We start from the raw sequence: 20,253 nt of genomic DNA on the forward strand, positions 1-20,253 counted from the left end.
TATGGAGGGGCCCGCGCGGCGCACACCGGCGTCGGGGTGACTCCATTCAGCACGTGCCATGTTGTCTTTGCAGAAAGAAGAGCCCAGCCCCCAAAGGCTGATGGACCCGGCGCCCAGGTGAAGAGCTTTAGCGACGCCCAGGTGGCGTCGTAGTGATAACCTGCCCGCAGTGCGGGGCCCGGCTCCGATCGGGGTCTCGGCTGGTTCCTGAGCTGGCACATCCGAGCCCACGTGGAGTTCAGGCTTAGTTTTTATTGTCGCTTACAAAAGAAAAAGAAGGAAGAACCATTTGGGGTTATGAAAAGGCAGCTATACAATAAACTTTGTAGGAACAGGTGCTTCAAACAATTTCTTTAAAGTATGTTTTTGTTAATTTCAGAGAGGAAGGGAGAGGGGGACTAGAAACATCAGTGATGAGAGAATCATGGATCGGCTGCCTCCTGCACGCCCCCTACTGGGGATGGAGTCCCCAGCCCAGGCATGTGCCCTTGACTGGAATCAAACCGTGACCTCCTGGTTCATAGGTGGATGCTCAACCTCTGAGCCAGGCCAGCCTGGTGCTCACTCTACCTTTAAAGACCAGCCTGGGCATGGTTCCAATGATGTGGCCTCCGGTGACCCTGGTCACCTTCACACACCAGGCTGCAGCAAACCACAGCAACCTTCCAACACCCGGCACTGCCAACTCCCCACCAGGTGTTTCCCAATCAACAAGCAATGTTAATACCCAGGCAAGGGAATAGTTTTGCAACATACAAAGTAATCTTTGTTATAGTTAATTATAGTAAGATGTCTGATATGTGTACTTAGTAAGCCAAGTAAAATATGGATGAGTTATTACAAGCATCTCAGCCTAATTTGGATATGCCATGCATTTTTTCCCTTTTTTTAAATTTTATTTTATTGCTGACAGTATTACGGATGTCTCCCATTTCCTCCCCCTTTACCCCCACCACCCAACCTCTCATGTATTTTTTTTTTTTTATGGCCTGAAATAGTAATTCCATTTTAAGAAATTGGTTTAAATAGTATAAAGAATAACTGCATTTGTCATACTTTGGATTTAGAAACTAGGTTTAAGAAGTGCATTTTAAAATAAAAACTAAATAATTTTGATTAGTAAGCATATCCCTCAGATTCATTACTCATTGTTAAATATTTTGTGAATCGTAGCAGTGGGATCCAGCAAGGAATGAAAAGTTGCAAGAACTTTTTCTGCACGAAGTACGAATGGGAGAGCTTTGGCTATCTAGAGGTAAGAGCATAAACATTCTTTTGTAAGCAGTTCTTTATGATAATTTATTTTCATTTATTGATCAGTATATGTATGTTAAGTAACTTAACTAGCTAGATGTGTTAGTCAATGTGCTTCAGTTTAAAGAGAAACTGTCCCAGCATTGTCACTCCATCCCACTTGCCAGCTCCAATGTGTTATAGTTAGTGTTCCAGGTTACGTTGCAGTCTTGGAAGTGCCGATGGAGAAGCAAAGCCAAATGCTAGAACACCTCATCTATCATCAGGTAAAAATTTAGTAAATGAATTTTCCAAATGGTTACTTGTGTGAACCAAAACTTAAAAAAGTTTTTAACTGCTTTATAAACATTTTCCTGCCTTCTTATAAAATACTTATTTTTTAGGGTAAAGTCATTATGAATATCCATTCTTGTCCTGTCTAATGTAGTGATGCCTGGAGGGAATACTTTGCTTTTAATAGCCATGACCTATCTTTTGAAATATAATTTATCCCCACCCAATTCCAGATTTGAGAGAAAACACAATATTGTCAGGTAAAATGATGGTAGATAATATCAGTATCGTATAAAATATCTATATATATAAAGGCCTAAGCAACCAAATGACCTGACAGTTGACTGGTTGCTATGACAAGCACTGACCACCAGGAGGCAGGTGCTCAATGCAGGAGCTGCCTCCTGGTGGTCAGTGCACTCCCACAGTGAGGGAGTGCCGCTCAGCTGACCAATGGGCGCCAGATGCAGGGCTCATGGACTGACTGGGCATGAGCCTGCAGCAGGCGCATCAGGGCTGGGATGAGCAGGGGCGGCAGGCAGGAGCAGCAGGCAGTCCAACATCCCCGAGGGGTCCCAGATTGCGAGAGGGCGCAGGCCAGCCTGAGGCACCCCACTGGTGCACGAATCCATGCACTGGGCCTCTAGTTGTATATATAATGACCATGTTTTTACTCTGGTGTTGAACCCTGGAAAGAAAAATATTTTTGAGCCTTATCTAAGGGAAAAATGATGATGCTCAATAAACAAGCATTACACCCATTTATATGTCATTTTTTTCAAGTGTTACCAATTCCCCTCCATATCACAGTACCTGTACCTGTTTTTGCTTCTTTTGTCTTTTTTGAAAAGATTTTGTTTTCAACCTGTATTTATGAGGATAGCATCCTCTAGGATTTATAAAGAGAAAGAGGAAGTCAAGATCCTGGACAATTCAGAGCAATACTAAAGATTTTAACTTTAATCGGTGGCGTAAGAACATGGTAAAGGTTTTGAGAAATTAAAAAAATATTGCGGCCACTTAAAATCATTGCACATTAATCATAGTTTAAAATTTCAGTATTTTATTCAGTACTAATTTTTAGATAGGTTTATAAATGAACTAAACAAATGAACTAAATATGAATGACAGAATGAATAATTAGAACTGACAATGGTAGAAGCAGGAGTGATTTTATACAAAGTAATGAAGTGTAAGTTTTAAGGACCTTCATTTGCATGGGCCTCTTTGAAGGTGCTGGGAAGGGTCCTACCAATTTTGTATTCAAATTTTATATTTTCTTTTTTAATCCTCACTCGAGGATATTTTTCCATTGATTTTTAGAGTGGAAGAGGGAAAAACAGAAACATTGATGTGAGAGAAACACATCAATTTGTTGCCTCCTGCACGTGCTCTGAACCAGGGCCCCAGCTGGGGAGGAGCCCACAACCTGGAATCAAACCCGGGACCCTTTGGTCCGCTGATGCTCTACCCACTGAGGCAAACTGGCCAGGGCAAATTTTTTTTTATTTTCTTAAACAGGGTCCCCCAAATTATATAAACTAGGGGCTTCATAAAATCTGGATTAATCCCTAGATATGGATACTCCCTCAATAAAGGGGCAATTAAAATAGAACTTTTCAGCTTTAACATTTTTCAATTGGGATAATATAAAATAAATATGGAGAGGAAAATTCTGAATATTAAGCCAAAAGAAAAAATAACAATTATTTTTTACATTTTATTTTTATTCACTATGTTTAAGAGCTATCATGTATTAATTTAGACTGAGATGAATGTTAGATATTAAATTGATTAAAACAGTAATTGCAAACTTGTGTATTTAAATTTTTCCCTCTCAAAGGTAATAGCATTAATTCTGTGAACCCCTAAATTGGTTAATTAGCTCTTTAAGGGTTACGTACTTTTACTGTATTTTACTTTCAAAGCAGTTCTCAATCTTGATTGTTTATTCTTCAAATCCATCAAACCCCAAGCCAATTAAATCAGAATCTCTGGGGGTGGTACCCAAGCATCAGTATTTGTTAAACCTCCTGGTTATTATTTTTTTTAAATATATTTTATTGATTTTTTATGGAGAGAAATAGAGAGTTAGAGACATCGATCAGCTGCCTCCTGCACACCTCCTACTGGGGATGTGCCTGCAACCAAGGTACATGCCCTTGACCGGAATCGAATCTGGGACCTTTCAGTCTGCAGGCCGACGCTCTATCCACTGAGCCAAACCGGTTAGGGCAAACCTCCTGGTTATTACAATATAAATCCAACACCGAGAACCAGTATTGTAATGCGATAACCTTTCACCCAGTTTTCTGTAATCTTTTTCCATTTTTTCCACTCCCCTCTGTACCAACCCCAATTTTCATGACTTTGTTGTCAGGTAGTCTAGTTCTATAGCCATCTCAATTGTGGTTATGTCTGTCTGGGACCATAGAACCAATGATTTGATTGAATTTAGTGGTTGACTTAACTAATCATATTGTTTTTGTGTCACATTAGCTCCATCAACTTAAGATCAGGCACTATTGTATCTTTTTCTTTAAAAAGCTCAATACATTAAAAACATTTAGACTTAAAGTATTTTCATAAAGCTGTAATTGTATTAATTTAAAATAAACCGTACAGCAAAGTACTTCATTTAAGAAATAGCTTCTTTTATTTATTGATTTTAGAGAAAAAAAACACATTTTTTGTTCCATTTATTTATGTATTCATTGGTTGATTCTTGTATGTACCCTGACCCGGGATTGAACCCACAACCTTGGTATATTGGGACAATGCTCTGGCCAACTGAGCTTCCCAGCCAGGAACAAGAAATAGCTTCTTTAAATGCCTAAGAGAAGTTACAAAAAACCCAGCAATGAGGATTTCTTAAGTTGAAAATGTAAAATTAGGTGTCTATAGACACAAAATCTTAAATCCTAAAATCTACATATCGATAAGGCTTACTTTGTCTATGTCATATCTTTCTCATATATATATATATATTTTGGTGTGTGTGTATGTGTGCCTAAAAATATTTCTATTGACTTTTTAGAGAGGGAGAAACACTGATGTAAGAGCAGATCATCGATTGGCTGCCTTCTGCATGCCCCCTACCAGGGATTGAGCCCGCAACCTGGGCAAGTGCCCTGACTGGGAATCAAACCAGCAACCTTTCCCTTACACAGGATGATGCCCAAATGAGCCACAGCCAGGGCATATTTTAAACTTAATATACATCTTTGGGGAGCATTTTTTTCCTGTCCATTATGCACTTTTCATACAACCATGTAGTTCAACCAAGAAATGGAAAATTCATTTCCATTAATAAGAATCTAATATATTTAACTACAGACTATATTTTATTTCCTAACTAGTTATATATTAAATGTCAAAATTTCAACTTGTATCCTATATAATAAAAGCTAATATGCAAATTGACTGAACTGTGGAATGACCAGTCGCTATGATGCCCACTGATCACCAGGGGGCAGACGCTCAATGCAGGAGCTGCCCCCTGGTGGTCAGTGTGCTCCCACAGGGGGAGCTCTGCTCTGCCACAAGCCAGGCAGTGCAGCGGTGGTGGCAGGAGCCTCTCCTGTCTCCAAGGCAGTGCTAAGGATGTCTGACTGCTGGGGAGTGGGCCTAAGCCATCAGTCAGAAATCCCCTGAGGGCTCCCAGACTGTGGGAGGGCGCAGGCCGGGCTGAGGGAGCCACCCCACCGCCCCCTCTCGGAGTGCACCGGGCCTCTAGTTATTACATAACACCAGAAGAGAGGCAGCATACTGTAGTCTCAAGGTTTGGAAAATTAGGTTCTGTTACTAATTCTGGCATTAATTAGCTTTGAAACCTTAAATCATTTCACTGATCTTTGCCTCAGTTCCCCAAAACAAGGAAGTGACACTGATTCCATGTTTTAACTTAAAGTCTGATTAATTTCTACTCTTCACAAATTTTCATTCTTATTTTATAGCCAATCATCCTAAACTCAATTTAAAACTTTACTTAGAAATGAAAGTTCTTAAAGCTCTTAATTTCTTCCCCTGAATATGTAATTCATGTTACACTAAATCTTGTTTTAAAAATGCTCCCGAGATTTTTTTAAATTATCATTTAGCCAGAAAAACATGTTTTATCTACAATTTCATCAGCCATACATGTAAAGATAACAGAACACAACCTTTAAAAAAAACTCAATACCTACCTCTTACAGGTATTCATATTTCAGCTTGACCTCAGTGAATCTGGCAGGTCAACATTTCCTCCCACATTTATATCCTTTATGAGGCTTGTTTGCATAGCCTTTATCTTTTTAAAAATGTTTTTATTGATTTTAGAGAGAAAGGGGGAGAGAAACATCAAGAAAAACATTGATTGGCTGCCTCCAGCACACCCCCAACTGGGGATCGATCCTGCAAACTGGGCATGTGCCCTGACTGGGAATCAACTTTTGACCTTGTGGTGCATGGGATGACACACAAGCAACTGAGCCACACTGACCAGGGCCGCCTTCATCTTGATATGCTTTTAAAGTTTTAATACTTGGTGCTTTCTTGGTAATTTGTATAATGTATACTTTGAAGAACATTAAAATTTTGCTCTGAACTTATCAATTTGTTTCAGGAGAGCACAGAATGGGGGTTGAACATCTCAGCAATGCCCTTTCAATGTGTGGGCAACCACGGGAACTTGTGAAGGTTTTTAAACACACACTCCCTCCCAAGGTATTTGAGATGCTGTTACATAAAATTCCCCTGATTTGCCAGGTGAGCACTTATTTATCTTTGTGAAATGGGCAGAATAAACAAATTGGGCTTGGATACATAGAAATAGCAAAGTAGATGTGTGAATGGCCCAAAGTTTTAAATGAGTAAAATCTGATTTTTTTATTGCCTTTCTTGCCTTAAGGTGAAACAAGCCAATTCTTTCATGTTCCTTTGACTATAATGTATTATATATTTTGTTGAGAATTGTTTCAGCATTTCAATTTTAAAGATAGCATTGTTAACATTTTGTCTTTGTACTTTCAAAAATACTACAATTTTTGACCTACTGTACTGTCCATGGAGGCCTTTAAGTTAAATGGTAATTGTTATTTAAATGTCCTAGTGCAGTGGTTCTCAACCTTGGCTGCACATTAGAATCACCTGGGAATCTTTTTAAAATCCTGATTTCTGGGCCTCATCCTCCGGAAATTCTGTTTCTTTGCTATGGGGTGGGGCCACAACATTAGTAACAAAGAAACAGAATTTCCGGAGGATGAGGCCCAGAAATCAGGATTTTAAAAAGATTCCCAGGTGATTCTAATGTACAGGCAAGGTTGAGAACCACTGTTCTGGTGGCTTAAAAATTAGATGTAACATAGAAAACAGTAAATTATCAAAGCAGAACACTTCTACTTTCCATTAGTATGACAAAACATAGATATCACGTTGGTAAGTTTAAACATATAGGCCAGGGGTCCTCAAACTTTTTAAACAGGGGGCCAGTTCACTGTCCCTCAGACCGTTGGGAGGGCCAGACTATAGTTTAAAAAAAAAACTATGAACAAATTCCTATGCACACTGCACATATCTTATTTTGAAGTAAAAAAAAAAAAAAACGGGAACAAATACAATATTTGTATTTGCATGTGGCCTGCGGGCCGTAGTTTGAGGACCCCTGATATAGGCTAATCAGTGTTTTCTAAAGTATAACTTGAGATTGATAGCAAATGAAATCCTTTCAGAGGCTAATTATTAATAGGTATTAGTCCACTTACATTTACCAAACTGCTTGATATGCTTACGGATCAACTAGAATTTCCTAAAAATGCTTGGATTTTAGGACTCATTTAGCCATAAGACACTACTTTTAACTTTGGTTCACTTTTTATTACACTGATCACATCATGGCTGAGAATACACTATGTATTGTTGGTCTGACTCAGAATCATTTGCGTTAGACTCTCAGCTTTTGAAAAAAACACACATTCCACTAGACTCACAGTGGTTCTCAACCTTCCTAATGCCGCGACCCTTTAATACAGTTCCTCATGTTGTGGTGATCCCCAACCATAAAATTATTTTTGTTGCTATTTCATAACTGTAATTTTGCTACTGTTACGAATCGTAACGTAAATATCTGATATGCAGGATGTATTTTCAGGGGTTGCGACCCACAGGTTGAGAACCGCTGCTAGAGCCTAACAGTCAACTCAAATATTCCCAAGCTAGTCTCAGATGGGTTGTTTCCTAAAAATATATGGAAATGTAGCTAGAATAAGAATGTGTAATGCCCTCCCTGACACAGAAGAGAGGCAAGAAAAGGATTGTGCATTGAAATGATTAGTAACTATTTTATGTATTTACCAGCAATTTGAGGCAGACATGAATGAAGAATACTTGGAAGATGATCCTGATTGAAAAAACACTTCAACGTATCCACAGTCCAGTCAGAATACTATATTATGATATTATATAAACAACTGCGCAGTGATATTTCCATTTATTTAACTTTTAGAAATAAAAATTGTTTCTATCTCATTCATGATTTTGCTTTAAAATTAATAGTCACTATTGAAGAAATAATGGTTTATTTTTCTAATCAAGTGACTAAGCTCCTGAATCATAAGGCCTCAACAAATGTTGCATCTTACATGTTGATTGGACAATAAGACCTTCTATTTTGATTATCCCTGGTAAATAGCAATTTCGTTTCTCCAGTGGTTTCCATTTGCCAGTCATGACAGATGGTTAACATGGTGGCTACTGCTTTCAGGGGATTCTATCAGATGAATCCTCACTTCCAGTGCAAAGCTATTGGCAACCTTTCAGGGAAAGTCCACCCCTCAGGACGTCTCTATCGTGGCTGGCCAAGGAGTCCTGCTTTGGCTGCCAGGGCTTCATTCTGCTGAATATGATATTCCTGAAATCTCATGGATATTCTTTGCGTCATTTTTAAATATTTCTGTAAGCAATGTTCTGAACAGGTGGTCTAGAAATAAAATAGAGAGAAGATGGAAGAGGCAACACAGAAATATTAATTTGAAGAAAAAAAAAAAGCATGTATTCTAAAAGACCAATCAGTAGGTACTTTTCTTTGAATATATCTGAGAATTAAATGGTATTAATAAGTAGCAGGTGACCATAGCTTTCAACTGTTAATATAAGAGGTATTACATTTTGATACCTACAGGTCTGTAGGCACTAAAAACAATGGTAAGTCCCTGCTATCTGGACTAGATTTTCTGCAGGTGTGTTTTAGTATTAACTGAAAGCCCACATTCCCATTCCCTTATTCTGATTATTAAAATGTAGGCCCAGTACAACCTTGTTCCTTTTTAATGAGAAATTCCATTCTCAATATTAAGTTAATTTTCAACCTTTTACTTTTTTCCAGTAAAAATATTACACTTAGCATCTATTAAACATTGTCGTTTATTTAACAAGTACTTATTCATTGCTGGTTAAAAGTTAAGATCTTGGCATGTATGTTTTCAGTATTCTTCCACTGGAAGAAGTTATGTCACTTTAAGCCAATACATAAATGTTTTGATGAGCAGATTAAAAGTTATAACTTCTAATAGGATTGGGTTTTAAGAGTCTATCTATGCAATATGAGCGACCAAATTCGAGCTCTAGTTTTTCCAAAGTTACCCTGAATTCTCAGGGTCAGATAGAAAAGCCATGTCAAGTTTCTCTAGCTAGGTCATCTTAATTGAAAGCTAATTACTAAGACTGCAATGGAACAATAATTCAGCAAGCCCCAGGCATCTTCTCTAAAAAAGTCTGCCTTGATTCAATGTGACTATCATATTAAATTTGTCATCACTAAACTCAATGTTATGGGTCCTTGGCTGCTTTAGTTCCTCCAAGCAATGGAGCATAAAGGCAGGAAAAATTCCTGTAATAACTAGGAACAAGCAAAATGCTTAGGGGGATTGCTTTTAAGTTGCTGATCACAAGCTTAGAGAATTTTTAGTGGGTACACTTTTCATACCTCTTCAGGTTTTACTTCTCTTGTTGTGAAGTCTTTAACACAGTCCAAAAAGCAGGTTTCTGTAAGTTTATTGTAGGTTCCAAGAAATTCTTTAAACTATAAACAAATAAGGTATTTTTAAAAAACATAAATAAGGTGTTAATATTTGGTGTTTTAGAAAAATGTTTATTGTTGCAAGTATTACAGAAGTCCCTTCCCCCCCAACACTGACCCTGTCTCCACCCTGCTCCTGCCCCCTCCCCAGGTCTTCCCCGCATTACTGTCTGTTCGTGGGGTATGCCTATAGGTATATAAGTTCACTGTTTAATATTTGGCTTTTAAAACAAAAATGTTCTGAAACTTAACTGAAGTTTGTATCTTAGGTGAAATGTCCTGTAATATTTGAAATCAAACTTTTGCTAACTTAAATGGGTATACTATGATCTATGTAATATGAGCTACAAAATATAGTCAGATTTTCTGATTGAATATTCTTTCCTGGATTACCTGAAAATTAATATTCTCCGTTTAATATCCCATTTTGGAAATGAAATATAAACCATTATTTTGTGAGATCACTGACATGGTTGCATTCAACAGTGCCTTAAATTGTTTGCCAAATGCCTTTTTCTTAATTATAATACCTTACCTGTTTTATCTGATCAGATTCTGGAATTTGTGCAGCCATATTCTTTCGGTACCTTTATTAGTCACCTGATTTAAAAATAAAAAACGTTTGTCAACCTATAAACAAATATTTTATTTTAAAAAATGTTTTTTTATTGATTTTAGAGAGAGAGGGAGAGGGAGAAAGAAACATTGGTGTGAGAAACATCGCTTGATCATCTGCTTCCTGTATACTCCCTACTGGGGACCGAGCCCAAAACCTGGGTATAAGCCCTGTTTGGGAATCGAACCAGTGAATTTTTGGTACATGAGACAATGCTCAACCAACTGAGCCACATGGGCTACAAATAAATGTTTTTAGGCTACTTGAAGAGTTAGGTAATCAAAACAAGAATAGTTTATGAAATAGAACTGAAACAAGTCTACCTGAAATACCACATTATTCACATTTTATCAATTTCTAACCATGCATGTAATTATACACCACTCCCCCAATTTCCCACATCATTAATGACACCAGAACCATAAAGTTTAGAATTAGATTTTTTAATGCTATTACCTGTGGGACCCAAAGACCCTGTCTATCTAAATCTTTAGTGGGTTACTTTTTTGTTGTTGTTGTTAATACTCGCCTGAGGATATTTTTTCCATTGATTTTAAGAGAGAGAAAAAAAGAGAGAGAGAGATCAATGTGAGAGAGAAACACATTGATTGGTCTCCTCCCGCACAGGCTGGGATAGAAATCTGCAACCCAGGTAAGTGTCCTTGAGTGGGAATCGAACCTGAGACCCTCTGTCCAAGGGCCTACACACTCTAATCACTGAGTGGCTAAATCTCCAGTTTTAAGATGAATTGCCCTGCTACTGTGCAGAAAAGCTACTTATTAAAGTTCCATTCCTAGTAGGATTTTTTTTTAAAGGAATCTGAAAATTTAATCCTCACCTGAGGATATTTTTCCGTTGATTTTTAGGGAGAGTGGAAGAGGGAAAGACAGAGAGAAACATCGATGTGAGAGAAACAGAAAAACATTGGTTGCTTCCTGCACCAGCCCTGATGAGGGCTCAGGCTGGGGAGGAGCCTGCAACCAAGGCACGTGCCCTTGACCGGAATCGAACCCGAAACCCTTTGGTCTGAAGGCCGACACTCTATCCACTGAGCAAACCCTTTGGTCCGAAGGCCGACACTCTATCCACTGAGCCAAACCAGCTAGGGCCTTAGTAGGATTCTAAGGGAAACCAAGAGATCTCTGTTGTCTTCTATAAGTACTTAAGTTAACTATTCCATTGGTTGCTAATGTAACTTTGACCTGTGCTACTAATGATCCTTTTACCTTCTCTGTGCAAATGCAGAGTACTATTAATTGTTAACAAACACTATCCTAACTTATAAATCAATAACCCAAATGAGTTCTAATATACTTTAAAAGGAAGTTATAGGAGTTGTGAAGTCTGAAATTCAAAAAGGGCAATAACTGTAACAGAAACTTCTAAACATATGACACTTATGATCTAACTTGGGGGCAACAGAGAAGTGAAGATAAGGAAGTCAAAAGCCTTTCTGAATTCCTGGGATTTTCACATATCCTAAATGGAGGGCCCAGGCTTAGTTAATCCAGATATAAGAATGTATCACATTATTTATTCTATCTGGCTAGTTCTAAAATGGAAGAACATCTCACATAAAGATTTGTATAAAATAAGATTGTTTAAAATAGAAATTAAACAGCATGTAGAGAAAGAAGCAAATACAATCTTGTACACTGTAGACTAAATGAATTTTTATGCATTATATTTAGCTTGAATTTCCTAATAACCAATGCAAAAAAGATAAACTGGATGTATAAGTCATTCTTATTGACTCATTATTATTTGAAGTGGCTCTGAAAAGCATGACGTTTTCATGAAACTAGGAAACTCAAAGTGCTATTATCATGGAAAAAAAATAACATTCTCATTTGATTAACGAATATAATTGATGGTAATTCCATTCTAGTATTTCCAACCGTGTATACATCTTCCACTCTTTTGCATTTATTCTTTTCTCCTCTTTTTTTTTTTAATATCCTATAAGTTAGTGAGGATACAATCCATACTTATAGAACATTTCACCCAATACCACAGAAGGCACATTTTTATCAAGTGCCCACTGAACCAATATCCTGGGTCATAAAACTAGCCTCAACAAATTTAAAATAATTTAAATCATTCTAAGTGTGTTCTCTGACCACAGATGAATCAAGCTAGAAATAATTAACAGAAAGAGAACAGGCAAATTTCCAAACATCTGGAAAATAAACAATAAATTTCTAAATAATCCATGGGTCAAAGAGGAAGTCTCAAGGGGGGAAAAAATCAGTGAACTGAATGAACTGAAAATACAACATATCAAAATTTGTGTTAACAGAGCTATATCAGTGCCAAGAGAACAATTTATAGCATTAAATTCATACATTAGAAAAGAAGAAACCTCTCAAATCCAAGATCTAAACTCCTACCTAAAGCACCTAGAAAAGGAGCAAAATAAACCCAAAGCATGTAGACAGAAATAATAGAACAGAAATAATAAAAATGAAAACATAGGCCCTGGCTAATGTGGCTCAGTTGGTTGAGTATCGTTCCATGCACGGAGAGGTTGCCTGTTCGATACCCAGTCAGGGCATATGCCCGGTTGCGAGCTCCATGCACAGTAGAGGGCGTGTGGGAGGCAGCTGATCCATGTTTCTAGCTCATCAATCTCTCTCTCTCTCTCTAAATCAATAAAAACATACTTAAAAAAATAAAAACATAAAAGCAAAAAACAATAATCAATAAAACAGAGTTGGTTCTTTAAAAAGACTATCATTATCAGAAATGAAACTGTATGTCACCGTAGACCCTGCAGACGTCAAAAGTGTAACGAATTTACTATTATCCTGATATCAAAACCAGACAAAGGCAGTACATAAAACTAGAGAAATATCCCTCATAAAATAGACCTATATGTCCTTAACAAAATAATAGCAGATTGGTATTACTCTGCTGACTATCCTCTACTTGCCCCTTAGTATACCTAACTCATGGTGATGAAAGATGGTTATTTGATAAGACATAGATATGGAGTGCCTCAATGGTGTTGGTATGAATCTTCTTTATAATTATTTCCTTGGCATTATCTTTTTAAAAAAATATATATTTTTATTGATTTCAGAGAGGAAGGGAGAGGGAGAGATAAAAACATCAATGATGAGAGAGAATCAGTGACTGGCTGCCTACTGGGGTTTGAGCCTGCAACCCGGGCATGTGCCCTTGACCAGAATCTAATCCGGGACCCTTCAGACCACAGGCTGACACTCTACCCACTGAGCCAAACCAGCTAGGGCTTCTTGGCATTATCTTTTAATGTAAAGTTTTTAATAGTATATATATATATATATATCTCCTTAAAATGAAATAAAGTTTTATCATATTATAAAAGTAATGTAATATATTTCTTGAGAATTTGGGAAATAAAAGAGAAATACTTTACTCAAAAACCACTAAATTAACATTATGGTTTCCTTTTCTCTAGAATCATTCAATTATAAACTTCTCAAATATTGTCCCAGACCTACAATTGAACTTGAGCTAACAGTCAGCAATTTTCTTATGTCTGCCTAAATCTCTAAAGCTCTTCTCTGTAGTCATAAATGAAGGCATACTTTTTATTGTGCTTTGCTTTATTGCATTTTTTTACAAATTTAAGGCAAGACCCTCCACCAGCAAAAGGATTACGACTCCCTTATTGCAGTGGTTTGGAACTGAACCTGCAATCTCTGAAGTATATCTGTATCAAGGTTATGGTATACATAACTTTAGGCAACTGTTCCTAGGAAATACTGAAGGTGATTGATTTGCAAATTTACTTGCTATCTGGTGTCTTCTAAAGTCAGCCTTCTCTTTTGCAGTTATTTAATCATAAATTATGCTGATTGACAAACTCCAATAAGCCAAGCAAATCACTGGTAGTGAAAACAGGCAGCAGCAATGTGGCTGCCCTTTTATTTGGTCCTAGTTTCCAGATATTACAGCAAATGTTTATTATTATAGAGGCAAACATCTGCTGAGGAAATTACCTTTCAATTATACCCCTGAGACCTGGAGATGGAGGGAAGGGATAAGAGTTCCAGAATCTCTGGCTTAGGTCTTAGGAATGACACAGCAATGTTATTTTTTGCCAAACACAAATATGTCATAAAACCGGGTAACTTAAAAGTAAAGGGAGATCTTATCAGTCATCAAGCTCAAACCTTTTCTGATGCATGAGTTTCCTTTCTGTTCTGGAAAAGTAGTTGTCCAACTTTTGCTTGAATGTCTCCAATGAGGCCTTATTTCTTATCTGAAAAAATGATGGGATTACAATGACTGGGGAGACCTCTTCAAGCTCTAATAGTTGAGAAATCTAAACTTCTGTTGGCTAAGTCATTTTTAAAAAAGCCTCTTCCTTAGGTTTTTTGTGATCATTTTGCAATATATACAGATATGGAATCATTATATTGTACATCTGAAACTAACAATGTTACATAGAAAGAAAAAAGCCTCTTCCTTTTCAATATGTGAAATTTAGTTTCCTCATTCTGAGGTTACAAGTCTTTAGCATATGTTACTATATATATTTAAAAAATACATCATAGTCTGCCCTGGCCAGGTGGCTCAGTTGGTTGGAGAATGGTCCCGTGCACCAAAAGGTTACAAGTTCGATCTATGGTTGGGGTGTGTACAGGAGGGGATGGGGCAATTCATCCCTGTTTCTTTCTCCCTCACCCTTCCTTTCTAAAATAAATAAAAACATATCCCTGGGTAAGGAAATGGGGCAATTCATCCCTGTTTCTTTCTCCCCCACCCTTCCTCTCTCTTTCTAAAATAAATAAAAACATATCCCTGGGTAAGGATTAATAAACAAATATAATATTCTTACTTTCCAGGTAGTAAGTATGTCCAGGTGAATATCAAAGAACAAGCAATTCCCAGAAATTTCTGAATATTAAAAAGAAATTAACAGACTAACCAGGATATGATGGAGGAGAAGTCCACCATTTCTTTTTTAGAATCATATGCAGATTTGTATCAGGCCTGAAGCCAAATTTCTAATTCTGTAAAAATAGTTACAGCAAATGATTCTTCTGATGTCTTTGGCCTCTATCACTAACATGGCACTTACATGATTGGTACTGGTCATTGGTACTCTTGTGATTCAGGCAAGGATTACAAATTGATCATAAAACCACTAGGTGATAGGTTCCTGAGAAACAGGATATATTCATGCTCTCAAAACATCTCCACAGGTTACCAAAGGAAAACTGTCCTCCTATATTGTAATGATCTGGCAGTCACCACCTTAATCAAGTGATTATACCTAGCATCACCTCTGTGGTATTCTCCCCAAAAATGGACGATCTGACTCTGATCATGAGGGAATAATGAGGAAAAGCCACCAAAGGGACAATTTGTAAGACCAGAGGTCTTAAAAAAAAAAAGTCATGCCCGTCCTGTGTGGCTCCATGTTTTCAGCATTGAATCAGGTAACAATTCAATTCCTGGTCATGGCACAAGCCTGGGTTGTGGGCTTGATCCCCAGTAGGGGGCATGCAGGAGGCAGTTGATCAATGATTCTCTCTCATCACTGATGATTCTCTCTGAAATCAATCAATAAAAAAGGTCATAAAGAAAAGGGGTACAGGGCTGTTCTAGATTAGGACACTAAAGGGTCATGACAACTAAACACAGTGTGTGAACTTTGGATCCTGAATTAAAAGGAAACATTTTTGAGTTAAAAAAGACATTCTGGGGATATGTTACCATTTTAGGTGTGATAACCTTATCCTGGCTATGTAACAGATTAAGGTGATTCATGCTGAAGAAATTAGAGTTAAAGGTCATGATGTCTGCAACTTATTTGCAATGGTTCAGCAAAAGAGTACTGTATCTATGTATATAGAGAGAGTGGAAAAGAGACAGCAAATAAGTAAAAATATTAACAATATTATAACAATAAAAAAACCCACAATCTTGTGAACCATATTTTTTGTCCCAGGGCTATCAGTGTCTTTTATTTGATAGGTCAGATGTTTAAATTGATCTGAACTAACTTGTTTGGTTGATAGGCTTTAACAGGACTCTACCACATGTCTCTTTCCTTTAGATTATCTGCAGCAGGTTTAGGAAGTTACTGTCTGATTAAATGGCAACTTATTAATCAGAGCAAAAAATTCTTGCTATATACCACACCACTCCCACAGAAATTCTTCTTAAAGATTACTGTCTATTGCTTTCGGGTTTAAAGGTTGGCCTCAAGACTTAAAGCATAATCATCTGAGCACTGGACTAGATGGGGGGAGGGGAGCCAAAACTTCTTGGGTTTCAACCCAATTCAACTTGTAATGACTGCTTATGGTCACACTTTAGAGACTAGAGGGGAAAGGTTACTTTATTTCACATCTAAGTTACATTTAGAAAATAAGGGAAGTAAATCATCTCCAAAGCTCTGACACTGTCACTTTATCTGTTAATTTTCCCTAAAACAAATCGTGAATAAGCAAGTACTACCCGTGAGCCCAGTAATGAAGAGGGAAATGTAACTGGAATAAGACATAATTTGCAAAGAATAATTAAAAGGTTCTTCAAAGCCAAGACCCTAAGGCCCAATTTAATTCTAGGATTTCTTCTATGAAAGCTGAATTGTAAAAAAAAAATTTTTTTAATGTGTTATTTAGCTTTTACATTAGATTACATTGTTTGGCTTTGATTCATCTTTTTCTAAAGCCTCTAGTAATGCGTAAAGGGGAACGTCCAAATAGTGCGTCCTTGAAAACGAGCAGATCAGATAAAGGTGCTGGGCCTGTTTTGTGTCCAGGGAGGACGGTTCAGTTAAAGGGGGGTCTCCTGCCTGTTAGCTCAAGGTCAAGGCGAGGGTGCCTGCCAGCCTGACTCGCACTGTCTCAGAACAAGACCCCGACTGCTGCAGCCCAGTCTGATGTGCCTCGGAGCCTCCAATTACGGCCCTCGCCCCAGTGACACGGACGTCAGGCAGGTCTCAAACCCGCTCGGGGAAAGCAGGACCCGCTGCCCGGCTCCGCAGCCCCCCGCAGCCCACGAGGATGCGGCGGCCTCGTTCAGAGACCCACCGCCTTTCCGGAGCGTAGCCTGCCGCCCCCCGCCCGGGAACCCGGGATTCCGAGGGCAGAGAAAGAGGTCATACTTAAGCACAGGCTCTCGCTTCCGACAACAGTACGAGGCTGGGGGGACTGCGCTGCCAGTCGAGTCCGGGGGCGGAGGGTCGGGGTCACGGCGGGGGGCGCCGCCCCTGGGTGCAGAACACGTGGGAGCAGTGATGTCAAATAGCCCTTAAACCCTTGGACGCCGATTCGTTATAACGAGGGGAACTTGAGAGAAAAAAACACACGATATGACCCTGTAACTCCGAAATCCTCTGAGAATTAATTTTTGTGATTGTCTCCTTAGACAATGCTCTCTGTTCCTGATTTCCTCGCCATTAACCAACCCGAATCTGCCGAAACTGTTTGAAAGACTAATTTACTTTGCGTCCCTAACGGTCTCCAGGAGCTACGCTGTAAACATTCCCTAATGAGTGAGAGTGGTAGTACCAGTTAGTTCGGGAGCGGTGCAGGTGTTCAACGAGTATCTTGGGTTTTATCCAATATTTAAATCCTTTGGTGCAATGTACTGCCTTAAAACGATCCACACCTGTTTTAAGCCTTTTACGTTGGGCGTTTGTTTCCACCCGGAAAGGGATGGAGGAGCACCCGGGAGCATTGAGCCTTCTGGTTGGCTGTTTCGGACAATATTCTAGGCGCGCATGCGTGTTGTGTCTCGGGGTGGGGGGCGGGCTTACAAGGAAGTGGGTGTTTACCCGCGGGCAACTGAAGGTGTTGTCCGATGAGACCTGTGGCTGTGAGGCTGCCCGGCGTTCCGGAGACTCGGAGGCGTGAGTTTAGGTGTCTGGTGTTTGCAACTGGAGGGATGTGTAAGACTCATTGGCTGAATAATGCTATTAAGCTTCTTACGTAGGGAATTAAAAAAATAATAGCACTTGGGTTTTTACCTGCTGGACTCCCTCCTCCCAGCAAATCTTAACTCCGCCTCTGTATCTGTTTGATTTTGCCTTGCCAACTGGGACTGGAGAATGCACTGTTATTGTGGTGGTTATTATGCTCATGCAGTCATTATCTTGTCATCTCCAGTTTTTAAGATACATGGCATGGTGCATTTGTAGACTGAGTGGGATTAATGGGTAAAAAGGTTCTAGTCTTTATGCTGCATTAAGTACCAAAATTTCTAGCTTTGTGACTAGTCTGTTTAGACATTGTTTAATTTAAAAGTTGGTGACTGCATATTTCAGAATCACTTAAAATTCACGTTTTCTTTATCATCCCCCCGCCCGCCGCGCTTCTTACCCCACCTCCTCCCCAGTCTTCAAAGCGGTGAAAATTTTGCTCTGCAGTTTTATGGACCCAGAAGCAAGTTCTGCTATAGAATTTCGAGACTAGTTTTGTTGCCAATAATATGAAAGGCCCCGAGTGTGGCCCGGAGAAGAAAAGAAGGGTTAAAATACCAGCGAAGAGGCTTCGGGAGGTAGCTTCTCCAAACCACGGAGAGAATTTGGCTTTGCTGGAAGACGAGCTGTCCTGTGTTGCTCCGGCGTTGTCTGCAAACAAACATCTTCCTTTTAGAACGGGAACTAGCCTGAATGGAACGTTATGTGGTATGTGATTCCACATAGTTTTTCAACTTTTCATTTTTGTAAATTTTTAGTCTTTTTTTATTGCATTTTTTTGCGTGTGTGTTTCAAAATTTAGAGGATTTTAAATGTTTAAATCCACAAATGTGAGATGTTTAGTTTGTACAGGTGTCAAAAACTGAATATGTTCCCTGGGAAAATGGCCAGGCATAGCCTGCACCCAATAGTATTGAATAGCTAGAATGAATGAAACTTGAACATTTCCTAGTGTGTTTTTTCTTTGTGTGGCTTTTGTATACTCTTCCAGACTAGCCTGAATGGAACGTTACGTGGTATGTGATTCCACATAGTTTCTCAACTTTTCATTTTTTTCAATTTTTAGTCTTTTTTATTGCTTTTTTTTTTTGCGTGTGTGTTTCAAAATTTAGAGGATTTTTAATGTTTAAATCCGCAAACGTGAGATGTTTAGTTTGTACAGGTGTCAAAAACTGACTATGGTCCCTGGGAAAATGGCCAGGTATCGCCTGCATCCAATAGTACTGAATGGATAGAATGAATGAAACTTGAACATATCCTATTGTGTTTTTTCTTTGTGTGGCTTTTGTATACTCTTCCAGTTCCATCTCTGATGGACATACTTAATTTGTATGCTGAGCTTATTTTTTCACTGCTGGGCTTTTTACCAAATACTCTACCTTCTGTTTGGATTACGATAGTCAGTTTGGCATTAGTAGAAAAACACAACTTCTGCCATTTGATGGCTTTCACATTTCAATTCACTTAACCTGTATTGACCTCAGTGAAAATGAAGATAACATATGCTTTATCCAATTCATGGGTAATTGTAAGGATTAAGTTAATGGATATATGTGCAAAAACAAAAAATATTGCTTTTATAATGTTGCTTTTTGGTTGGTACAGCATATCATATGCCTGCTGTTAAATCAGGTTTTTATATCATATACGTATTTTATTCATGGCAAGTGATTCTGCCCTAGTTTGTCCAAATCTAACAGAGTAATGATATACTTTAAACCATTTTATACTTATCTCACTTGCTTGTCAATATTGACCCATATTTTCCAAGATATGAGTTGTAAAATCTCATTTTTCTTAAGTTTTTTTTTCCCCATGAAATGTGGCTTCCAATTTAGGTCTTGCATTCATATGGAGTTTATATATACTAGTAGCTCTTGAGTCATGCCTGTACAGTTTCTACATGTAATGTTCTGATTTGAAAAATCACTAAAATTGATTTCTTTGTTTTGGTAGGTTCATCAGACTTAGCTTCTGCTAGAAATGATTACCAGCCTCCATTAGAAAACCCTCCTGTGTCAGAAAGTGTAAGCAAAAGGATTCTTAATTGTGCTGATGTTGAAATTTTCAGTATTGTCGAATAATGTATTCTTAAATTATGTTTGATTAGCAGCAAGCCTTGTTTTTAA

The 20,253-nt window shown here is 38.3% G+C and overlaps 3 protein-coding genes across 7 annotated transcripts in view; 2 read left to right on the top strand and 1 right to left on the bottom strand.

Moving 5' to 3' along the window:
* Nucleotides 1-8,035, top strand: part of TOMM20L (translocase of outer mitochondrial membrane 20 homolog (yeast)-like) — a 10,726-nt gene extending 2,691 nt beyond the window's left edge. Inside the window, exons 2-5 of one of the 3 annotated variants that reach the window (XM_014533244.1) lie at nucleotides 74-117; nucleotides 1,174-1,255; nucleotides 6,134-6,276; nucleotides 7,864-8,035. In XM_014533244.1, the coding sequence (XP_014388730.1) occupies nucleotides 74-117; nucleotides 1,174-1,255; nucleotides 6,134-6,276; nucleotides 7,864-7,914 (320 nt within the window). In that variant the 3' untranslated portion in view covers nucleotides 7,915-8,035. Of the gene's footprint in view, nucleotides 1-73; nucleotides 118-1,173; nucleotides 1,256-1,437; nucleotides 1,521-6,133; nucleotides 6,343-7,863 lie in introns of those variants that run through there. The other 2 variants (XM_014533247.1, XR_001360602.1) reach the window with 2 other exon arrangements.
* On the bottom strand, nucleotides 7,824-17,842 carry TIMM9 (translocase of inner mitochondrial membrane 9 homolog (yeast)). 3 transcript variants are annotated; one of them, XM_005858762.2, is made up of 6 exons: nucleotides 17,715-17,842; nucleotides 17,309-17,492; nucleotides 14,361-14,449; nucleotides 10,119-10,183; nucleotides 9,491-9,586; nucleotides 7,824-8,485 (listed from the first exon to the last, which is right to left on the bottom strand). In XM_005858762.2, exons 4-6 carry the CDS (start codon nucleotides 10,155-10,157, stop codon nucleotides 8,351-8,353), a joined length of 270 nt encoding a protein of 89 aa, XP_005858824.1. In that variant the 5' UTR covers nucleotides 10,158-10,183; nucleotides 14,361-14,449; nucleotides 17,309-17,492; nucleotides 17,715-17,842; the 3' UTR covers nucleotides 7,824-8,350. The 3 variants fall into 3 exon arrangements, with proteins under 3 accessions (XP_005858824.1, XP_014388748.1, XP_005858825.1); XM_014533262.1 differs by lacking the exons at nucleotides 17,309-17,492; nucleotides 17,715-17,842 and adding an exon at nucleotides 15,910-15,955; XM_005858763.2 differs by lacking the exon at nucleotides 14,361-14,449 and having other exon boundaries at nucleotides 7,983-8,485.
* Nucleotides 17,843-17,956: 114 nt separating this feature from the next.
* KIAA0586 (KIAA0586 ortholog) overlaps nucleotides 17,957-20,253 on the top strand; it is a 91,317-nt gene continuing 89,020 nt past the window's right edge. Inside the window, 3 exon segments of the mRNA XM_014533270.1 lie at nucleotides 17,957-18,094; nucleotides 18,541-18,832; nucleotides 20,081-20,151. Coding sequence (XP_014388756.1) covers nucleotides 18,634-18,832; nucleotides 20,081-20,151 — 270 coding nt within the window. The 5' untranslated portion in view covers nucleotides 17,957-18,094; nucleotides 18,541-18,633.

The sequence above is a fragment of the Myotis brandtii genome, unplaced genomic scaffold, assembly GCF_000412655.1.
Source record: "Myotis brandtii unplaced genomic scaffold, ASM41265v1 scaffold1218, whole genome shotgun sequence".
Classification (NCBI taxonomy): Eukaryota; Metazoa; Chordata; class Mammalia; order Chiroptera; family Vespertilionidae; genus Myotis; species Myotis brandtii.